Below are 21,366 nucleotides of genomic sequence, written 5' to 3'. Positions count from 1 at the left end.
GCATCACGCATCCCACAATGCCCTGCGCCAAATACAAACAAGGAAATTTGGCAGGGTAGAAAACTTGCCACTAATTTTAAGGAAACACCACACTTTGGCAATGGTAGACAGGAAGCAAAAGAAGGGGCGAGCATTCTACAGAAGAACCAGTTAAGTCGTTGCGCCAGCGTTCGGACTGATGGCTCCTCCAGCGCCGGGGGGTTTGCGCAAGCGAGCGCCCCATCCGGTACGCCCATTCTACAAGGAGGCTGAGACAGTACGCATCGGCATCCACGGGAATTCCGGCGAGCGCCGGCCAGCCCCAGCCGGCATCCGCTCACAGGTAGCAGCCACCACGGCGAAGGCCGCGGGCGAGCTTGTGCCTAGCCTGTCGGGCTGGCCGCCACTGTCCGCCAGGCCAGTCTGGCTCTGAGACAGCCCTGTTGATCCTGCTAGTATGTCTAAAAGCTTAAAGCCCTGCCAGTGGTAAGGGCGGCCCTGGCGACACTGACAACTCGTGGCTGAGTTGAACATCAGTGGCTTTTCTACAAGGTGTTTGCCATTCACTCCATGAACTGTTATCTTTTCTCACGATTATGACACACACTTTATACTATCACGAGAAATACTCTGCTTAAACTATACATATACAAACTCAGAGGTGCCTAAACTTGTCTGACTTCCAACCTGTTGGCACTTCTCTCACTCTAAAGACACGGGCTAATCTTCATTTTGGTACCATGCTGTGCTGTTTTGATAGCATAAAAGCCTGAGCCACGGCTAGCAAGCTCTTGGTTTATATTTATTTTTTCCTTGTACCAAGTTATCACAAATTAATGTTGGATATAACAAGACAGTAGTTTTGTGCTTCAGTAAAAGTAAAAAAAAAGGACAGATTCTGAAATGTAATTGAGGAAAAAAAGTTGAACCAGTACTTCTACGTTCACCAGTCTTTACACAATACCTGTACTTCTACTTCAGTATAGAGTGTCAGTACTTTTGCCACCTCTGCACACAGCAGTGTAGTGGGTTCAGAATTTCAGCTGCTTGTAAATCACCCTGCGTATCTGCCACCAAAACAACACACAAACAGACAAAAGTGTGTTTGAGCCTGAAAACAGAGCCCTGTTCAAAAACAGGTGCGTGTGGAAGTTTTCAAACCTCTAGTTAAAATTCTTTATATAAAATGTACTCATTTTTTAAAAATACAGTTATTGTATTAAATAGGTTCATTGATTAATTGTAAATGACAAAAATATTGCAAAAATAAATTTTACATATGCCGTACATTAAAAAAACATTGAAAATTGATTATAATTACATTAACTATAATTAAAACGAGCAGTAATTATTTTCTTATCAAGGGTATTTAAACATTTTCTGGCCCATGTGTCCATTTTAAAAATCAAATGTGGCCTTTGAGCATACATTTGATCTAAACATTTTTAGTGTCAGTTTTAAAGTTCCTGTTCATCCACTTAAGTTGGTTTTTTTTGTGTACAAACGTGCGGCCAGAGAGTTGAGGGGTGGCTGGGTAGGGGTTGATGGTGGAGGTCAGCGGGGTAAATGCAGACTGCAGTGGCATTTTACAGGTAGGGGCCAATGTAAAAAGCAACGTCGGGTCACGGTGTCATAAATTCACTCCGGTTTACAAGACTCTAAAAATACGCTTCTCCTTTGATAGCGCGCTGCCAGTTTGAGCAGAAGCATAAACAAAGTGATAATTCGTCAATTTTATCAGCTCAAGGTGAAGCTTCTCCGGGCCTGCCCTCTGCGGACACATTCAAAGAGACAAAGAACAGCCTTTTCCTTATCGCCGCTTGTTTACAGAAGCCCCGCAGGACGCGTCAAACCGCAAAGGTGTAATAAGTGTTCCGTCTGATGTGAGCAGCACATCAAGTTGACAGTGTGTATTGTAAACTTGGGGGAAGTTTTGTTTATGTCATAAGGTACGTTTACATCCAGCACGATTTGAATAATGACAAGATTTTTATAAATGATCTGTGATGCACCCCAAAATGGATTTAAAATAAAAATGTAGACTTTTAGCTTAAATTTAAAAAGGCAATTATCAGAGAGTACATCAATTTTTAGGGGCTTGATATTTGCAAAAGGGTACGCAGAAACATATAGTATTTTACTCAAGCGAAGTCTACCTGGTTTGGCGTTTACAGGGCTAAAGAAAGTGCATCAGGAGTGTAGGGAACTATGAAAGGTTCAATCCCAACAAGTTGTCTAATTCAATAAGAGGGTTTCACCGAGGAATGTGCGACTCACTGGTCAAATTCATCCACTAATGGGGGAAAGAAAAAGCTCTCAGGTGTTTTCAGAAGCAGTGCTGCTTATTTTGAGTGTGTGTAGTTTTGTGATACTTTTCACTCAATCCTAAATTGCAAGCTGGAATGCCGCCTAAGACAAACTGGCAGCAACATTACAGCTAGCTCTGCTCCACAGCCAAGCGTGAAGCTCATGCTCAAAGCAGGGCAAGTGAAGTGGAAACTTGAAAGGTGAATTGACCCTGGGGACATACACGTTAGAATTGGCCTAAAAATATGAGGAAAGCTGCATACAAATTTTGGAGTTCCAACCACCATCCTGCATCGTGGTTTTGGCTTCCTGGTCGTCTTCAAACATGAAAGTTGTGGGTTCAATCCTCAGTGACCAGGTTTAAAGCAGAAGTCAACCCAAACATTTTTTTCTAGTGTGTTTCATGTTCCCAGCAGGCTCACTAGTTGAAACACGGCATTCTGATTAATTTTGCGTTTGTGGAATATAAATGAAGCAGCAAAATGCACTTGTTTTTAGCCATCTTTGGGGGCGGCCATTTTGTCTTCTGTCGACTGAAAATGACATCACAAATGCTCACAACGACCAATCACGGCTGGCCTGTTTTCTGAATCTGAGCCGCGATTGGTCGTTGTGAGCAGTTGTGATGTCATTTTCAGTCGACATATGTGACAAAATGGCCGCCCCCACAGATGGTTGTAAACGAGGCGATTAACACTTATTCCACAAACGCAATATTTATCAGAATGCCCTGTTTCAACTAGTGGGCTTGCATAGAACATATTCTTGAAAAAAATGTTTGCGTTGACTTCCGCTTTAAGTATGCTTGCGAAAGACACTTAAGTGAATCAGGTGATAAGTGTTCACAGCCACTACACTTCAGAATGCTAAAGATAGAAAAGTATCAGTCTACGAGTCAGCATTGCACATAAGGCCAGTGCTGGGCATTTGACTAAAAATTAGCGGCCCGTTTATCACCTTCCGCCTACAGCTGGGGTACCCTTAAGCCGTCCGTTTATCCGCCATTTTGCCCGGCCAGACCAAATAATAATGACCTATGGGCCGGTCCAACTATAATTTTAAACGGGCTTTCGTTAGCGTTTTTCACTACCAACTTAGACAAACTACCAGTGGCAGAGAAAATAAAATTGTTGGCCCAATAGAATTATTGCACAACTCATTGTTAAACTAATTTAATTTAAATTTTGATTTTAGGGATGTCAATATCTTTTTACACTTGTGTGACAAGAATGTGATTTCGGGACATGTGCATGAGGAATCCATCACCTTCACATTATGCCTTTATGATCGTTATTAATGGTTACGACTGAATGTTGTATTGTTTTCTTAACTAAAAGTGGTTAACTAATTTTTACACTTAAATGACAGTTGAGAGAGTTTGAGGTTATGATGGTGACAGTTTTATTTCCTCTTGGAATCCGCTACAAACCAGATACTAAACCTTGACGTTCCTTTTCCCACCTAAAACAAAATAGCTGCAGAGTAAATTCTGACATAAAAACCCGTCGAGGCATCTGGCACACGTGAAAACGCTGTCTGTGGAAAAAAACTAAACGGCTGCGCTGCTCTGTTCTTTCTTAAGCTCCGAGACCTGGCGTTTTTAAACAGTGTTGCTTTTTATGACGCTTCCATGACATAACTTCCTCACTGTCCACAATGACAACAAAGCGTGTGTTAAAGTTAATGTTCTGGAACGAACAGACTTTCAGGGGAGGGGGCTTCAGAAGTGGAAACTAGGTTAAATACGGACAATGCAACCACAACAATTATCCAACAAATACATTGTCCAACAGTGTCAATCAAAATGTTTTTCTTTTCTCAAGCTCTAGCACTTGAATTGTCGAGATACACTTGACATTGTGCCCTGTTGGTTTAAGCATCAATGAGCATCCCATGCTTATGCTGCATAAGTACATTCTCTGTGATCTAATTAGCAGTTTGCGAAGTCACAAAAAACAAAAGGAGGAGACAATCTCCATCGTTCATCAATGCGTCTGGACAGCCTCCTAACAACTCCACAGGAACAAGAGTCGTATATGCAATGTGTAGCGGAATACTGATAAGACGACAGAACTGCGCCACAAAAACAACAAACAAAGCCAAGTTGGCCGAATAACTGTTTACAACCGTTTATCCAGACACGCGTCAGCTCCTATGTAAACTACCTTTAGACAAGCGAATTCCAGCAATGCAGACATTGACATAGACACTCCAACTTGACTTTAGGGTAATTGTCAGCTGTCTGAAAAAAGCCCACAGAGCCATATGTTTACTCAATAAAACGAATAACTATCCCTGACGCCGCCTTCCTATCCCAGATCTCCCTGATGATAATCCCACTGTGGAATGATGCTGATGACAATGTTTCAGAGTTCAGACAAATGCAACCTCCGCTTTCCCAAAAGGGTCAAAATGTCCTCGGCTTCAGAAAGATGGTGGGACCTGTGTTCGCCCTGGCAGCTGAGTGTAAAATCACAGAAGGGGCGAACAATCAGGCACTTTCCTGCCAGTCAGTGGAGAGAGTGTCTGTCTGGGATTGAATGCCTGTGTTTACTCTGACGGGTGATACAAAGTGTAACTCCCTGCCGCTGGCTCCCTACGGTCTGCGCGAGCTGCACTTGCCCTGCGGGCAGCGAGGGCTTGCTCGTATGTGCCGCTGAAGGGAGCATTTCAACGGCTTGCTCGTATGTGCCGCTGAAGGGAGCATTTCAACATCATGTTAGCAGAAATTACAGGCCTAAAGATCATGCTCGGGCCCGGAGGGCGGAGGAAACGCCCTCCGACGGAATGGGGAGAAGAGGGATGACCCCACAGATAAAGCTCAACTCAGGAGATGTGTGTGGTATCATGGGCGCAGAGTTGATCTGTAGCTCATGAGATTCTTCTTCTATCATTAACAAACTTATGGAAGCATATGCAAAGAAAATCTCAGCAAAATAAACATCTAATGTCATCTCATTCATAAATCCGTTAATGCCACCTGAAATTAACCCTTTGTGTCCTTGCCAAGTCGACGTGTGCGTGCGTGTGGTCAATTTCCACGTGGAGCGAGAAACAAAAAAGTTTTCTTAAGATTTATTCACAAAACAAGCACGCTGGAATTAGGTGGTTTAACATGTCAACAGTTTCCGCCGATTCAAAGATTCCGCAGCTCATCATAGTGGATGAGTCACAAATGAATCACTCCAGGAGATTATGTGTGCATATTTCTAGGAAGTACAGTTTTAATTGTAAGCGATCAAATAAGTTTGTTTTTGTTCTGCCTTGATCTGCAAGATTTCCACGGACCTGCCTGACAGACAATGAAACATATGGCCGCATGGCTCAGTGGCCCCCATCAGCAAGACTACATATGTTGTTCCCGCAATGGCTTTTTTTTTTTTCTGACAAAGTGAATTATTCATGCCCCTTGAGCGGGGGGGGGGGGTCGAGATACATCAGGACATATGCTTCAAAGTTCTGCTTTTTATGAGCAGCTTCATTTCTAGAGCACACATATAAACAAAAGCTGGTGCGCCGACATTGAATCAGCAGCGACGGCGACCGCACGGGCCTCGGCTCGGGTTGCTTTTGTGCTGTGCCAGTGCTTGCATTAGCTGGAGAAAAGCTCAAGCTGCTCTGAATATTCTTCTAGACGCCATCCATCTCGGTGCGGAACTCAATTGACGTGTTCCCACAGCGGGACCACTGGCAAAGCTCATCTCGGTTTGCTAACTGTGTGGGAAATTGGGAACCAAACGACCTAGAGTCCAATGTGATTTACCAAAAACTCAAATAAGTTATTCGTTCTCATAACCTTTCAACAGAGAGCACACGGACCACGGATTAACGATTTTATACCAAATTAGAAACATTTTTTTTTTCTTGAGCGAATAGAGTCACGCATGGCTGCAGATGTTAACAAGTTTATGAGCGCACAGAGACAAATAACCTGTCGGTCACATTACTTAATCATAGCCCCTCATTCGATTATTCAATATGAAATGCAAATTGGCTCTCAGATTCTGTACATTGCAATAATTAAAAGGGATAGGCCCACAGGAAAGCCCGGGTGTCGGACACTGGTGGGGGGAATCGCTTTAATTCAAAGTGAAAAATCTGGCTAATTTGAATCAGTAATCAGCCTATAAATTGCTAAGAGGACATCAATGATGTGTCAGAGGTTAGAGGCTGCTGTCTGCTCAAGTCGGGTTTAACATAATCAGAGGGCAGCCAAGTGTAGCTGATCAGGGGCCTGGCAGACAGGCCACGCATGACAGCCAATTACACAGCAGCCGGATCTGCTCGTGTAGATCACTGTCCCGTAAGTGGATATAAGGCTGAGTTGTGCACGCTGTCTGGGTAAAAAAACATTAAGGCAAATAACATCATATTACTTAATTGCGTCCATTTTAAAATTTGCGGTAAATGAAAGTCTGGTATCTACCACTTACCAAGCACAACATGACTTTCAGTAAATTTTTCCATGGTTATTTCTGTTAATTTTTCTTCAATTAATTTAAATAAGTTGCTAAATTTAATTATTTCATCGAGTGTGTATTTATATACACAACACTAACCACTAAATTGTAGTCACTTTGAAAATATCAGATCCAATAATTGAGCCAAATGTATAATACAGCACTGCACTAATATTGACTCTGAAGCTAAATGAGGTAAATGAATAATTCGGAACCGTTTTCTGTAGGATGCAGTGCAGCTCTGCAAATGAACACCCAAAATGAACTCAATCAAAAGCGAGCATTACATTTATACAGGTGGATTTTTTTGGGGGGGGATAGCTCGTCTTGGATCTCATTGGTTGGGCAAGAGGTCAGAATATTGTGGCCAGTGAGTATTGTTGGAGGTACTGTAAATGCATATATTTTCTACAGCTCATTTACCTGGTTGTCCGGGTGATTGACAGTGAAGTATCCGACACAGATGATGACTTCGTGGAGCAGCTCTCCTGCTGAATGTTGGGTACAGTACCACAGCAGCGAGCTGACGATGTGGCGGAACGCGAGCGACAAGCCCTCGGCTCCTAGAACAGTCTGGGACATTGCACGCAGTGTTAGTGTGCGACACATTCAATTAACATGAATTGCCTGCGACAAAGCTTACAGAGCTCTCAACGTAATAAACAAAGTAAAGTAATAAAACATTTTATATGTGTTGCTCGTGGGAACGTGCTTGGTTGAAGGGGTGCGAGCAAGCCAAATGTCATAAAACACCCCAAAAGCAGCAGAGAAATGAGATGAGAGGAGCAGATTGCTGACAGTATTTATCAAACATGTCAGTGTGACGGAGCACCAAAAGATCATCACAACTCCACTCAAGAGTTTGAGCATTGTAAAAAACCATAAACAGTATACCTTTGACGCTAAACATTTTGTAAGGCTTTCCAGCGATGTTTAAAAGTTCAAATTGATCAAACGTAGCGTGCCAGTCACAGTAGGCAAGTTTTATTTTTGAAGATCAGGTGAATCTGCCTACGCCTCTGTACATGTCAAACCAATTGTCACATGATACACCGGTAAAAAAATAAGTCCGCAAGCTCGCAAAAAAGAATAAAAAGTCCTAGTTAAAATATGGGTTTCTTGTTACAGGTGATTTTCACGCACCAAGCCCGCCCTGTGTAATATGTGGCGACAAGCTCGAAAAGTAGTTAATGAAGCCTTCCAAATTGCCAAAAAAGCACTTAATATCTTACTTTTATGCAATGACGACCAAAATAAAATTGTGGGGTAGACTGGACATAAGTACTGTAATACACTTGAGTGTCATTGTAATCGCTTGCACTCGTCCGAACCGCTAACCCACCGGGATCTAATCAATCCTGACAACAGACCTCAGGTCAGAGGTCATCTGTGTTTATGTCCATGGGTCGCTTTTGTCCCGAGGAGAGAAACTCCACCTCCCACAGTCACTAAGACGGTCCAGCGTCAATCGGATCAAGTTTTACAGATTTATTCGATCAAGGAAGCATCAATATTTGTAGTTGTCTTTATTTCTGTGGTTAAGCGCTGAGATTGTGTTGAATGATTATTAGGATAGCTGCGGCCAAGATGCTTCCTTCCCCCTCCGGAATTTTATAGAATGCAAGCACAAGACATTAAGTCAACTTTTTCCTTTTGGATCCCAAGGACGTGCTAAACCGATACAGTTTCTTTGTTAATAGAAAACTATACCAACATTGTGGATACCTGGAAGGCAGAGAGGTCAAGCAGGGCAAAACTGTTGAGGAAGCGGATGCCTTGCAAAGCCACCTGGATGACCCCTGGGCTGTAAGGTTCCTGGCTCTGAGAGGACGACTCTGGCGAGAAGCTGTGCAGCAGGATGGAATACAGCGTGTGCACCACTCCCACCAGGTCTGTCGATTGCAGCAGGGCCGTCAGCCCGGTCGGGTCCTGTCGCTTGTTGTCAAATATACTGGACCCGCTGAAGAGGAGGAGGAGACGGGAAAAGCATGGTCAATGATAAAAAGGAAGACTAATGAAGATAAAACTGGATCGCTCCACAAAACCTAATGCACATATGGCTACAATTTCAAAATAGCAGCACATATTGAGTTGCTTGACTAGGCTATGAGTTTTGAGTCAACAAGATGCCACCCTTTTAGTCAGGAGTGTTATCAAGTGTACATTTTCTTGCATGTTACAACAACCTAAGGGATGTACCAACCTGAAGCAATGACTCGAAAATAGTTTCTTTTCTATGTGGAGCAGTTTTGCAAATCAATTACTTCATTTGAGAACCAACTTTTTAATTTTCAGGAGGATTTTTTTTTGCAGGTTAATCCCAGCGACATAAAGCAAGGATTTTATTAAATAATAAAAATATGACAGTATAACAAATGAACAATTGATTTTGAATACAATCAACTGTTTTTATTTCTTAAATTCACATTGTGTACAGCAACAAACTATTTTCTCGTCTAGAACATTTTCAGTAGATCAATTTCATACACAAATTTAAAATTCAGTTTAAGATGAGTACTTCTGAATGGGTTGTATGGTTTTTAAACAAAGTTCAATTGATTGATTTAGAAAAAAAAAGATCTACTCTAAACTAATTTTGAGAACATTTACTATGCATATCTCAAAAGTCAAGATCAAATCTCAGATTTCTATTGTAAAAACAATCAAATAACATTACTGACATTATAAATATCTTATAATATATTTACACAGTGTCCTTTAAGATTCCACGGTAGGTTAATCCTACTGGATGACATTGCCGTAACAGAACTAGTCATTTCCGGTTCTATTTAGCAGAATGATTTTTCCAGGTCCCAACACATATTAATTTGCCTGCTCTTTTGCTGTACAAAGTTGAATGCTCTCCGCTTTAACGCGGTTCCAGCCAGACTTGTGAAAACTGTCGTCCATCATCCAAGCACTTAATTCCGGTGTTAAATTGTTGGGGTTCAATCTTAAATTAGTTTAGCATTTAGCATTACTTCTCCATATTTCTGTTATTCTCAGTTTTTCTAATCAAGGTTAAAAAACAAAACGAAATGACTACAAGTTAGGTTGCCTCTTGTGACAACCTCAAGCTAGTACTACAAAAAGGTCTCTACAGAAGCCGCCATGATCTGCAGTCCTGCACAGTGGAGGGCGTATGACCTTTGGCAGGAACCCACAGTGCGTGCTGATACTTGATGTTAGCCAACAGGCCCTGTGTGAAGTATGCTGCTACGCTAGAACACAGCCTCCTAATGCCATTATAATCCCCAGACACAGCAACTGGCATGGACTAAATACTCGACATGGCCACTGAACATTCTCTTACATGACGCAGAGACGGCACAACCAGGCCTGTTGCATGCTGTAATGGGGAATGAGGTTAATGGGCAAAGCAGGATTTTTTTTTTCCTCTGAAGGGAGTACACATTACATTGCAGGACAGAAACAAAGATGGTTTTCAAAAAACTATAAATATAAACTTTGTTAAACTCGGGTGCCTCAGGATATGTTTGCTACGCTCTCAATCATGTCCAGACAGGAACTATTGTTTGTGTTCTACTATCCGGGGGAAAAATATGACTGATGTACTTTTAATCTTCTTGCACCTGCTAACGACATGGACATTCTATTCCTTGGCACTGCGGTGAGGTAGTCACGGAAAAAATCCTAAGCTAATAATGCAATTTGATATCAATATTTAGCATAACAAAATGCATTAAGTTCATTCCGGATAATGTGTGGCATCAAAGCGTATCCCGGCTACTGTTGGGCAATGTTGCTTTCAAGTGAAGAACTTTGGCGCTGATGTCCATTGGTGTGACTGTATGCTTAGCCTCTGTCAGCAGCACCGCTGAACCTCTCTTTGGGGGAGGTCCCCGTAGCAAATGTGGGTGGGCTCCCCCCAAGCTGCAAGCTAAGGTTTATGGTGAGTGACAGAGAGCTGGCTCAAGTAGATGCCTATCTCTATCGGCAGTAACGACAGCTTAGCTAGCTGGCTGGCTGGAGGAAACGATCCGTCGGCTGATTACCGAGGAACCAACCGTCTTTGTTTTAGTAACCATGGGAGTCGTCTTTAGTGATCAAGAATTGAGAACACAATAAACTCTTGGTACGACTGAAATGTGATGCGTTTGAAAGAGACAGGGACATGCTTACCGTCCAGTTACGACAAAGCACAGTTTACACATACTGTACAACAAAGCTGAAGCTTGCTGGAGGAAAGCAGACATCTTGGGGTGCTCATCCACAGGGCTTTGGATAGATAGAAAGCACCCGTACAGCTTGTCAATCAAACCCATGTTAACCACATAACTGCAAGAAACACAAAAAAAAGACAAGCACAGGTTAGGGACTTTGTTCCTAAATGTTCACTTAAATGGGCAAAGGATGACTTCATGTCTCACCAAATAAATCCCGAACTCATGCTGGAAAACAAACACTTTTTGTTGTGCAAATTTGCACGTTTCTGCAACGGAAAGCTTACACCTCACTTAAACCCTCTACCCACGGCTATTGCTGTGATATCTGCAATTTGTCTTTGCCAATGACAGGTCTCATGATCATGTTTCCCTATGGTCTTTCAGTCACAAGTCACTCCTAATAGTGTCATTGGACTGTTGTGTGCCTTCCAGGATTTGGGCCTCTATATACTTACCTGGGGTCGTCGTCTTCCTGCAGTTCCAGCATGCCTAAATATTTGTGCTCAGCTCAAGTACTGTTACTCACCATCTGAGCCTTTGACTCGCTGCGTAATTTTGACTCAAGATCTTAATTCCATTCATCATTTAATTCAACCAATAAAGTTTGCAGATTTTTTAACATTTCAATTTTGAGAAAACAGATTGAGGAATTACATTTTTGGATGAATTTGGTGTGAAGAACCTACTTGCCAGATTGGGGAATTACATGGTTGGATGAATTTGGTGTAAAGAGAGTGCTTGTATAATAGCCTGGTGATTCAATACTACCATCCATGTAGTGTAGCTCTATGTCTAGTCAGTCACAATTGGGGGGCCCCTTAAAACAGGTGACAATGCTGATATTCCATTGCAGCCCATTTGACACTTGAACCCGTTCCAATTGTTTTGACTTCTACCTCTTTCACAGACCAACTTTGGCTGAAAGGATCCATCCTCACGTTGACTGCTTTGTTCAACGTCTGCGTAATGTTTGACAAGCTGCTTGGTGGTCGCACTTGCCACTTGGCGCCACATCTTATGAGCCCGAACTGAAAACATTTATGACAATGACGAAGGTCTAAAAGCACTGAAACGAAAACTGAGAATGTGGTAATAAGCAGAAACGAAATTGTGAGCTGCTTTCCATGTGATATATGGTACGGTATAATGAGAGTGTCAAAGCGAAAGCAAAAAATGTTTTGATCTTTTGTCCTTTCTCACTTGCTAATACATTACAGAAGGCAGTTGAGGTAAATCCTCTGCTCATACTTGGGATTAACTGAGACGACGCCATTTTTCTCAAGCCCTTCCCTGTCTCCAGGGTTACGACTAGGTCAGTGGATGAGAGTGGTGGTTCCTTGCAGCTGCTCCAACATGATGAATCACGGCTTGTGGGAGGGACGGTGGAAAGGACGCACTCGTCCATCGGCTTCTTCGTGGGGCCAGGCCTGCCTTTCCTCATAGCGCATACTTCTCCATCACCGGCTGCCTCCGACAATCCAGATCCACATGGCGAGCTCCACCGCCAGGTTCAAGGGAACCTTTCAAAGCCCTGCAAGTGCTCTTTGTTTACGCTACTTTGTGCCCACCCCTTTAGAAATTGATCCTACTTGAAATGTGTTGCTCAGTGTGTGCATAAAGTACAAGTTGGAGAAATGCCAGAATACACGCTCATTCTCACACTACTCTCATTCTGACAAGATACCATTTGGATTTCCCCCCCCCCAACAGGGCTTACATTTTCTCAGCTAATACTTCACAAGGCATGCCACGGAAGATCCACAGGTTGAACAATTATCACACACAGTTAAGAAAACATAAAGCCACTAACATGAACTACGAAATAAATATGAAGAATAAGGGAAATACCTGATTAGGTCTTGTGTGCGAGTATTGAAGGACTCTGTGGCGCAGCTTTTGACCTTGGCATCTGGCGAAGAAATCAACGTGTTTTCCGCTTTTCCTGACTCGGACGTCAGCGGAGACAGGCAACCCAAGATGGTTGCTGTGGTCTGCAATAGGCCGGTGGTAAAACCCTCAAACACTTGTTTGTTAACACTGCGGCCAAAGATGGACTTGTCCTCATCTGGAACATAAAGCTGCAAAGCAAAAACAGAGATCGCACTGAGGCCAACATGTAAAATATGCAGTAACTGCTATAAGTATGTGAAGAACAAAAAAAAAGAAAATTAACATTTTAGACAGTTTTAATCAGCTGGAATGTAGACCTCGGACAGGCAAAGACAGATCATTACTACTGCAGACATATTCAAGTACAAAATACTCAATATTGTTTAAGAAATACATTTTGCAATATACAGGGCAATTTAAACTAGATGAGAACATTTTATATAGCACCATAAGACTTTCTCACCACTGTATGTTTCGATCATTGTCTAGAAAGTTCGGTTTAGGCAGCAAAGTGTAATGCTAAAACCGCTGATGGGCTGTAATGGCTGTGCTGAATGCTCCCAGTGTAGGTAAACCTAGACCAATGCCGACATTCTCCAAAAATCTAATTAAAGAGGAGATTTACTCATAACATAACACTGACAAAACCTATGCCGTATCCTCAGTCACTAGCAACTTCAATACCAGGACGTAGGTGCATAGAGGCACAGGGAAAGTGTTAAATAAAATCAAATGCAAATAATGTGTCAGCGCGCAAACAATTTGTCCGGTCAAAGAAAAAGACTGTTGTCTGTTGCAACGCTACTAGACATGTCAATCAGCGCAGCATTTGCTGGGATGTTTTATATAAACCGAAGCGAAGATGCCAACCTCTCTCTGTGTGCCCTAAGGAAATATGACTGCTTTGAATTGGAACTCAGAACAGAAAAAAGAAACCCCAATAGAGTTCATCCATGTATCATAAACTAGTGCCTGCAACATGTCCCGTCTGTGTTGCGAGTATGGCTCAGCTCGCCGGCACCGGTACATGGTTGCAGCGAGATGAAGCTGACTTGTTACAGGGTGATGAAAGAAAAAGACCTGACGTGTTGTAAAGCCGCCTGACTGACTGTGCACGCAAATACTCTTTGTGAAGAGGCTCTACTGTGTTTTTTTTTTTCCTTTTTAAATACTAAAGGATTCACTGAACAATCAAAACATGGCATTGGAACTTGAATAAAATAAGCATGGTATTACATTAAGCGCCAATAAGAGCTTCATATACTGTAAAAGTATAAAAAAAAATACTTTAAAAAGTATTAAAGTAAGTTACCAAAATTATAACCAAGGCAGCTATTTAACGTTTGAAATGTCTCACGGCAGACCACCAAACAAAAGCATCACAAATAAGGATGAATACTAGGGGAAAAGAAAGATCTTGTCTCAATTTACTCACAAATTGACTTAGTGAAAAATATGAGGTGGCTTAAATGAAAACAACATTGCTACAGTGCACTGACTTACAGTTAGCTGGTGGAGCAGCAGGTCCATGAGGAGTGCGATTTTGTTGCTGAACAGCACATAGGAGCAGTTGAGGGGGCAACAGGAGCACGTAGAGTAGTAGGTATTGACAGCAACACAAAGCGACCTAACAGAGAAAGCCATTGGCAATTATGAATACATTGTCACAGACTGAGGATAAACAAAATACAGTGGTACTTTGATTTAATATTTAAATTTGTCTCATTTATACTTGAAACTCATAACACTAGAATCTCAAATCAACTCTCCCCAATTGAAGTGAATGGAAATGCCATTAATCCGTTTTAAAAAAAAAAAGATCAAAAGTATTTTTGTTTTTGGTGAACTGAACTTTCAGTCACGGAACTCATTCACTCATCACGAAACTAAACACACTCGTCTGTATTTGTGCTTCCTTAAGGGTGTAGTTTGTCTTATCTTAGTGGCACTGCGAGAACCGGCAGTCAATTTAACGGATTAAACCCGTATCAGCTACTTATGAGGAGGAGCAGGCACCCCCTCCAACACGAGACTTCCTTAAGGCAGCGGAACACAATCTCAGTCACATCTTGGGATGAGATTTTGCAGCATTTCCACTGTTCCTCTCAGCAGTTCCTTGCGGCCCCAGGCAGCTTACTTCTGTATCGTGCTCCGAAACAAACTCCAAACAAGATTGATGCTTCAGGTAACTGACCAGTCCTTCTGTGGTGACAAGAACAACTACATCTCCTCCCTCCATTTGATCAGTTAATATTTCCTGACAACTGTGTATTTTAGCAACTGGCAACATGGCATGTCCTATCTGCACAATGGGAAAAGGAAATCTGTCTCTCTCTTAAAAAGCAGGCCATGGTAAATTCAATTGGTAAACATGCTGATGTCTACCAAAGCATTCACATCTGCAGCTAGTTTTCAGTCAAGCCACGCTGGCATAAGACAAGGAAAATATATTAGGTTGAGGGAGACCCGAGTCAGAGAGTAACTTTGTTAGTATTCTCTAGTAGCAGCCAGCCATCTTGTGCTTCCATAACATGTTAACACATTTATCTAAACTAAGACAGTACAGTGGCAAACAAAGTCTGATGAAAAAATGCACTGTGGTGCAGGAGGTAACAAAAATATACACAAAGACACACTGAAACAAAGCTGTGAGCTGCCAAGATGGCATTCGTCTCGTTTGACTGTGGTAAAATGATCAGCTTGTTTCGATGAACAAAAATGTCATGTCAGTTTGAATAAAATCATAAATCACATGCTGCACACATCTTACAAAATCAAAACTGTGGTAGCCAAGGACAGGAGTCAACTAAGGTGCTTGACGTCACCATGATTGTATCCAAGATTAGAGTTTAGCCTCATACTACTGTACAAGCAGCATTACAAAAGTCTAAAAGACTCTTAAGACTCTTCTGCCAAAAAGCTATCAACACAGCAACAAGTTAATTGAGGTCCATTATAGCACAAGTAACGAGTGAACTGTAGGCCTGTTGTGCATACTTCCTTCTAAATGGCATAGAAACATCCAATAAAGTACACCTAGCGAGTAGCAAAGCCAGCATTACATTTATTATTTTATGAACTGTAAACAATGGAACTTTTTTAAAAAAAATTTGATTTGATTAAATGCTGTCTATTTCCTCTCTTCTCTGACTGGACTTCACCGAAATCAATTCTGTGCTCGAGATACCAATCTGGGCCCCTGGCATAACAATCCACTCACCCAACTGGTAATGTAATGAGCATGCAATTGCTTTGTAACACAGCTAATCGGGCTTGTCTTTGGTCATCTCCGAACAAATGGGGAGTCTATCAAAGACATGTTTGTCTTATGCCCTTACACCAGCTTGTACAATGAAGCATCGCAGCGATCTGTCTTTGGTTTCCTCCCACCTAATTGAGCTTGATGAAGCAGACACCTGATAGGCCGCCCTCTCTGTGAATCTCGCTATTCCAATAGCCCTTCGTGACGGCTCCAGTCAAGAGACTTTTGAGAGACAATTTGGTAAAGTGCCACGCCATCTTGTCTCATGTTACTCAAACATATTGTCTTAGGCGTGTCAGTTGACCAGTGGAGGCAACATTCCTTCAGTTGCATTTCCACGCTGGTTCTGATTGTTCTTTGCATGATCCCAAAAGTGACCACAGCAAATCCGTTCATCCACCGAGACCAGATAATGATCACAATTGTACTATAAAATTACCATCCTGACTAAATCAAGAGATTTCAGATGGAATAACCAATAAGCGATAATCTGCACAAATGATGGACAAATTAACCTCACAAAAGAGGGATTAACATTTTACCTGTGAAGCTTTGTGTTAAATCCTAAGAGAAATGTGGAAGAGAGGTGGAGGGATGACACACACCTGATCAACTTTAACCCCAATTTGTAGCTGCCTGGGTGGCCTCTGGGCTTTCGCATGACAGGGTTGTGAGATGGAGTTTATCGCGATTTCTGTTAGCGTATCTCTTCATTAAGTGCAGAAAGGTTGATGGGCAAGACTGGAACAATTCAGAGATTAAGCTGACCTTAATAATTGATAGGAATTAAAAAGTAGACACTAATGTAATCAAGTAATTTCAACATTAAAAAAAAAAAAATCTCTCAATGCCATTTACAAAGAGGGCAAACATTCAAAAAGCTCTTTTTGTCACTGCCTTGATTTATCTACCTGGGGATCAGTGCTTCTCAAGTCTCACATTTCTCACTCCCTGTATGCTTCTCATGTGAGCAGTCAAGCTTGGCTGGAGTAAACCGGCAGAAATCTGACCAACTTCCAGATCAGGTTGAGTCACCGCCTCTTAAACAGGGCAAATTTGTGTTCAGGGGAAGAAAACGAATCCTAAGCCAAAATAGAAAAGGTGAGGAGGAAATCCAGTTCCTTGTGCTGTCAAACAATCCCTTCATTCACTACTATCTAAATGACATTTAATTTGATTCTGCTGCTGATCACTCTGATACCCTGAGTGCTTCCAGGACATCGACTCTGGTTGTTGCTCAACACTAGCCAGGTAGGAGGGGGTGGGGAATCTGATGAGCCGTAACACAGCGTCATGCACACACTCAAACAAATGGTGGAAAACATCCTGAAATAAAGCCAGTGGCAGCAGGTCTGATTTCACAGGATGCACCACGTCATATGAGACAAGAGGTGCAAATACAAATTGGGTTAACACGCATGTCCCTGGATTCCTGAAGCCTTTCCGTGGAGATCACCTGATCAAGTTACCATGATAACATAATCTGTCTATTGAAGTCTAAGTAGTATTAACTACGTACTGGGTACAGTTACAAACGTCCAATGACATCAATGAAGGAGTAAGCATGTATTACTATTATTCAGGACTGCACTGCATTGCACGGAGAAGTGATTCTAATCTACTTTTTGTGGAACTAATTAACTCATTCTATCCTAATGACATATCTATGTCATTTCACAGAGGGTCTGAAGAAGTCTGGTACTAAAATGTTATTTCTACACGCCTGCAGTCAACACAGGGTTACACTGGGACATAAGTGAAAGTTTGCAGACGAATTAGATCATTAATACAATGGTAACAGGATGGAACATCCCTGGGGAGAGATACGGCCAGTGCATCACCGCAGTTGCCATCCTTTTTGGGTTGTAAAATTGCTCCGCTCATCTGGCAAGAGGAGGCGATCAATATGGTAGCATCACTTGTAAACAGATAGCGTAGCACACACCCTGGGGCTAGTGTCTACATGGTGGTCCATTATGATGTGTAGCCAATCAGATCAAGGATAGTGAGACAAGTAGAAAGCCTGACTACTTCTATTTGCAAGCTACCTGCAAAAGTGGCAAACGGAATATTTGTGACGCTCATATTGCAACAAATAATGACAATTCCATCTTGTATGTAAAGTGTTTTGTTACAGCTGTAGCTGTTGTGAAATGCGCTATATGTATAGAATTGTATTGTATTGTTTTAAAAGTGGATTTATTGTATCTTACAAAAGGTAGTCATGAGCCAGTACTCTTGTGACATTGCCACAGAACAGTGTGTTATTAATCGTGCTTGTTTTGGACAAAGGGGCATTAGACTTTTATTTTAACATTTAGCTAAGGCACGGATGTTCGAATATAGCCAGTGAAACATGAAAAGTGACCAATGACCAATCAAGCTCAATTTCTAAAGCTATTTGGCTTTGGATGAGGAGAGCTGTATGACCGCTTTTAATACTTACTGCTATGAAGTTTTTTATTTTGGCAGATATTCTGCTATAAAGAACTCAAAGAAGAATGATTTTTCTATACAAGGTGACAGGTTAGTAAAGAGAGAATCAAAACATGGTCAACTTAATAATTAAACAGAAATCAGCTGCTTAGGATGCCCTTTGATTACGATGATTGATTAGAGCCCTCAACCATCCCCCTTCACAAAAAAAAAAAAAAAATCACAAAAAGAAAAATCAATAGACAAGTAATGCACTTAAAAGCCTTATAAATAAAAGAATTTCTCCATTAGCAGGGATTTAGAGACCACTAAATGCTAATTGAATGGAAGAGCAAGGCCATTCTGCTCCATTACAGAGTTCCACTAGCAAGTAGGGCTGCCTCTCTAACGTTATCTACGGGAAGGCCTGGCTAACGCCAAACCCACAACTCAAACATACCATGCACTCTAAATGGCAAATGGGACACATTGCCAGAGTAAAGAATGAACCCAAATTGATTGGCGAAATGGAACCGCTTTCAAGTTTCTATGAACATATTGTTACTTATTGATGCATTTTAAGAGTATTTATTGAGAAGTGACCATAAACCAGTGATTTGTTGAGATAAACTCACTAAATTACAGCAATGAGGAAAAACGAATAGGAAAGAAGCAGCGTGACATCACTGAGGTCAGCCGAAGGATACAAGCCACAAAGTGAAACTGTAACGGTGTCATTTCTGTGCATAAAACAGTCAAAGTATTAAATGAAGAATTACTAAGATGACATCCTTAATAATATTTCAAAAATTGCTAAACGCAGTGTTTTGGAGGATGAGTAAAGGATTTAACTTTCAGGCAAAACAGCCCCCCACCCCCTAATTTGTCTGACAATTACACTGTAGTACTTGCGATTTGGGCAAGTGGAAAGGAAGTGGGGTATACACAAAAAAAATGAACTGCATTCAGTAAAGTACATTATCCAAGTACAATTTTAATGTGGTACTAACTTGTAAGGAATACGGGGAAGGGTGGTCGGTGAAGAGGCAGCAGTGACGACCTGCAGGATTTGCTCCAAAGCTGATAAGCCGCCGCCCACTTGGAAGGCTACTTGGTCTGCTGTGTTCTATAGAGGAAGGGACACAGAGAGAGACAAAGACAGAGAAAAACAAATAGGTACATTTAAGACAGTAAGCCACAGACTGGACAGACATGATTACATGGCTCCCATGAGGGCAGAAGCCTCTTTCTTCTAAAGGGGCAAGGGTATTGAAATTGAAAACAAAAGTGACCCCAAAAGTATCCTTGTTAGATCTGAAAACGAGCAGCCTGTCCCACCTGCAATAAAATTTCAGTAGAGGGGAAATGGCTATGTTGGGTACATGCTTTGATTAGCTCAAGGGTGGTCTCAATAAATGGCCGGAGTCAATAAGACACTGACAAAATCTTTCCATTCCAACAACAATTTACAGAAAAATATGGCATAATCCGGTGTCTTCCACCACCAAGAATGGTTGGTCATGAAGTCCGATAAATTTCATTATTTCCCTGGTTATTTGCGTTGCCTTTTTGCCTGCCGCGCTGATATGGGTTTGAGTTGGTCAGCATGGGCTGCGTTAGCTGCCGTTTCATTGTTGCTGCTGCTTCAATGCAGTGAGCCTCGTAAACTCACCATGTCTTCCAATTGCTTGATCTTCAAATGTCGGATTAAGTTGGTTGTGTTGAAACCTGTGGCCATGCTCCCCCCGCGAGGTATCTTTTCATGGAAATAATTAATACATAGTCGGTAATTGGTTCAATTTTTCGTGTTCCCTGAAAAAAATATGCCCCAGAAATGTGCTGCGTAGTTTTTCTCTAATCCTACTGCCAAACATTAGCTTTGTACGTTGCACTCAGTGGAACTGCAGTACAATGTCTCACGTTGGTTATCTGCTTAGTAAAAGAAAAATAATTCCAGACACTTGTCTCCGCAATCTTAGATGTTTGACCCTAGCTTAACACTCAAATGTTTCTTTTTTCAACTGACCTAAATGTGAAAATGAATTACATGATTGCTGTTAATAATATTGTTGATTATTGTTCATGGTGACTGTAAGGTGGTTGGCCATATCAAGGTGTATTTGTGTCTGGTTGGTAGGGAGGAAATAGCTGTAGGGGTTGGCTGCTGAAGGACCTACTTTGCACGACTTCAGCGAGCTGCGTTACACTGAAGGTCACCCCTCCTCCTAATGAGGTTACAGACTCCTTAGTGCTATGACAGCACTAATATCCAGCCACTTCACAGCGCTTTTGTTGCTGAGATGGTAAGTTGCCAACAAGCCCGAACACATTTGAGAGTCAAGCGCTTTACTAAATTACAGATAAGCTCTTCATCTGTCACTCATGCCAACTGAGGAGGCAAATGCTCCTTGATTGTGTTGCACACAAACTATAGTTCAGGGTTTGACACAAAAACCTAGACCAGCATGACAAAGACTCTTCTGCTTCAACAGAACAGGAAATGTCCTAAAGATGGCTTGGGCTGTGTTTCTATTTTGAAATAACTGAAGGGGACTAGGTAGAACGCCCAACTCCTAATCAATTGGGTTTCAGACACAGAGTTTAGCCCGTCTCTTAACTTTCCTATCAACGCCTATCTGAGCTCTTCGGTTAAATGTGAGACAGCTCTCTCCTTAGAGCTTATTAAAGAGTATTGAATGGGCTAAATGGGACCTGCCCAGTCCTGGCTGTCTCGTGTAAAAAGTAGACGATGAGCTTGGCTAGCCGGTATCTTCTGATGACAGATTTATCTGCTGTGAAAAAGGAACAAAACTGACTAAAAAGGATTACGTTCAAACTACCCATCATATAGGTACAGTCCTAGTAG

The 21,366-nt window shown here is 41.8% G+C and overlaps 1 protein-coding gene across 6 annotated transcripts in view; it reads right to left on the bottom strand.

Moving 5' to 3' along the window:
• The window catches only part of scaper (S-phase cyclin A-associated protein in the ER), a 54,206-nt gene that overhangs the window by 3,389 nt on the left and 29,451 nt on the right, over positions 1 to 21,366 (bottom strand). For all 6 annotated transcript variants that reach the window (XM_086027176.1, XM_086027172.1, XM_086027178.1 and 3 more), the window contains 6 exons: positions 19,511 to 19,626; positions 14,327 to 14,450; positions 12,782 to 13,011; positions 10,890 to 11,045; positions 8,472 to 8,706; positions 7,170 to 7,319 (listed from right to left, as the gene is read on the bottom strand). In XM_086027176.1, coding sequence (XP_085883302.1) covers positions 7,170 to 7,319; positions 8,472 to 8,706; positions 10,890 to 11,045; positions 12,782 to 13,011; positions 14,327 to 14,450; positions 19,511 to 19,626 — 1,011 coding nt within the window. The remainder of the gene's footprint in view (positions 1 to 7,169; positions 7,320 to 8,471; positions 8,707 to 10,889; positions 11,046 to 12,781; positions 13,012 to 14,326; positions 14,451 to 19,510; positions 19,627 to 21,366) is intronic.

This window comes from Filicampus tigris, chromosome 4 (assembly GCF_054856515.1).
Source record: "Filicampus tigris isolate MCC_2025a chromosome 4, RoL_Ftig_1.0, whole genome shotgun sequence".
Classification (NCBI taxonomy): Eukaryota; Metazoa; Chordata; class Actinopteri; order Syngnathiformes; family Syngnathidae; genus Filicampus; species Filicampus tigris.
The sequence above is the reverse complement of the archived record's forward strand: the minus strand, read 5'-3'. Positions and strand labels throughout refer to the sequence as shown.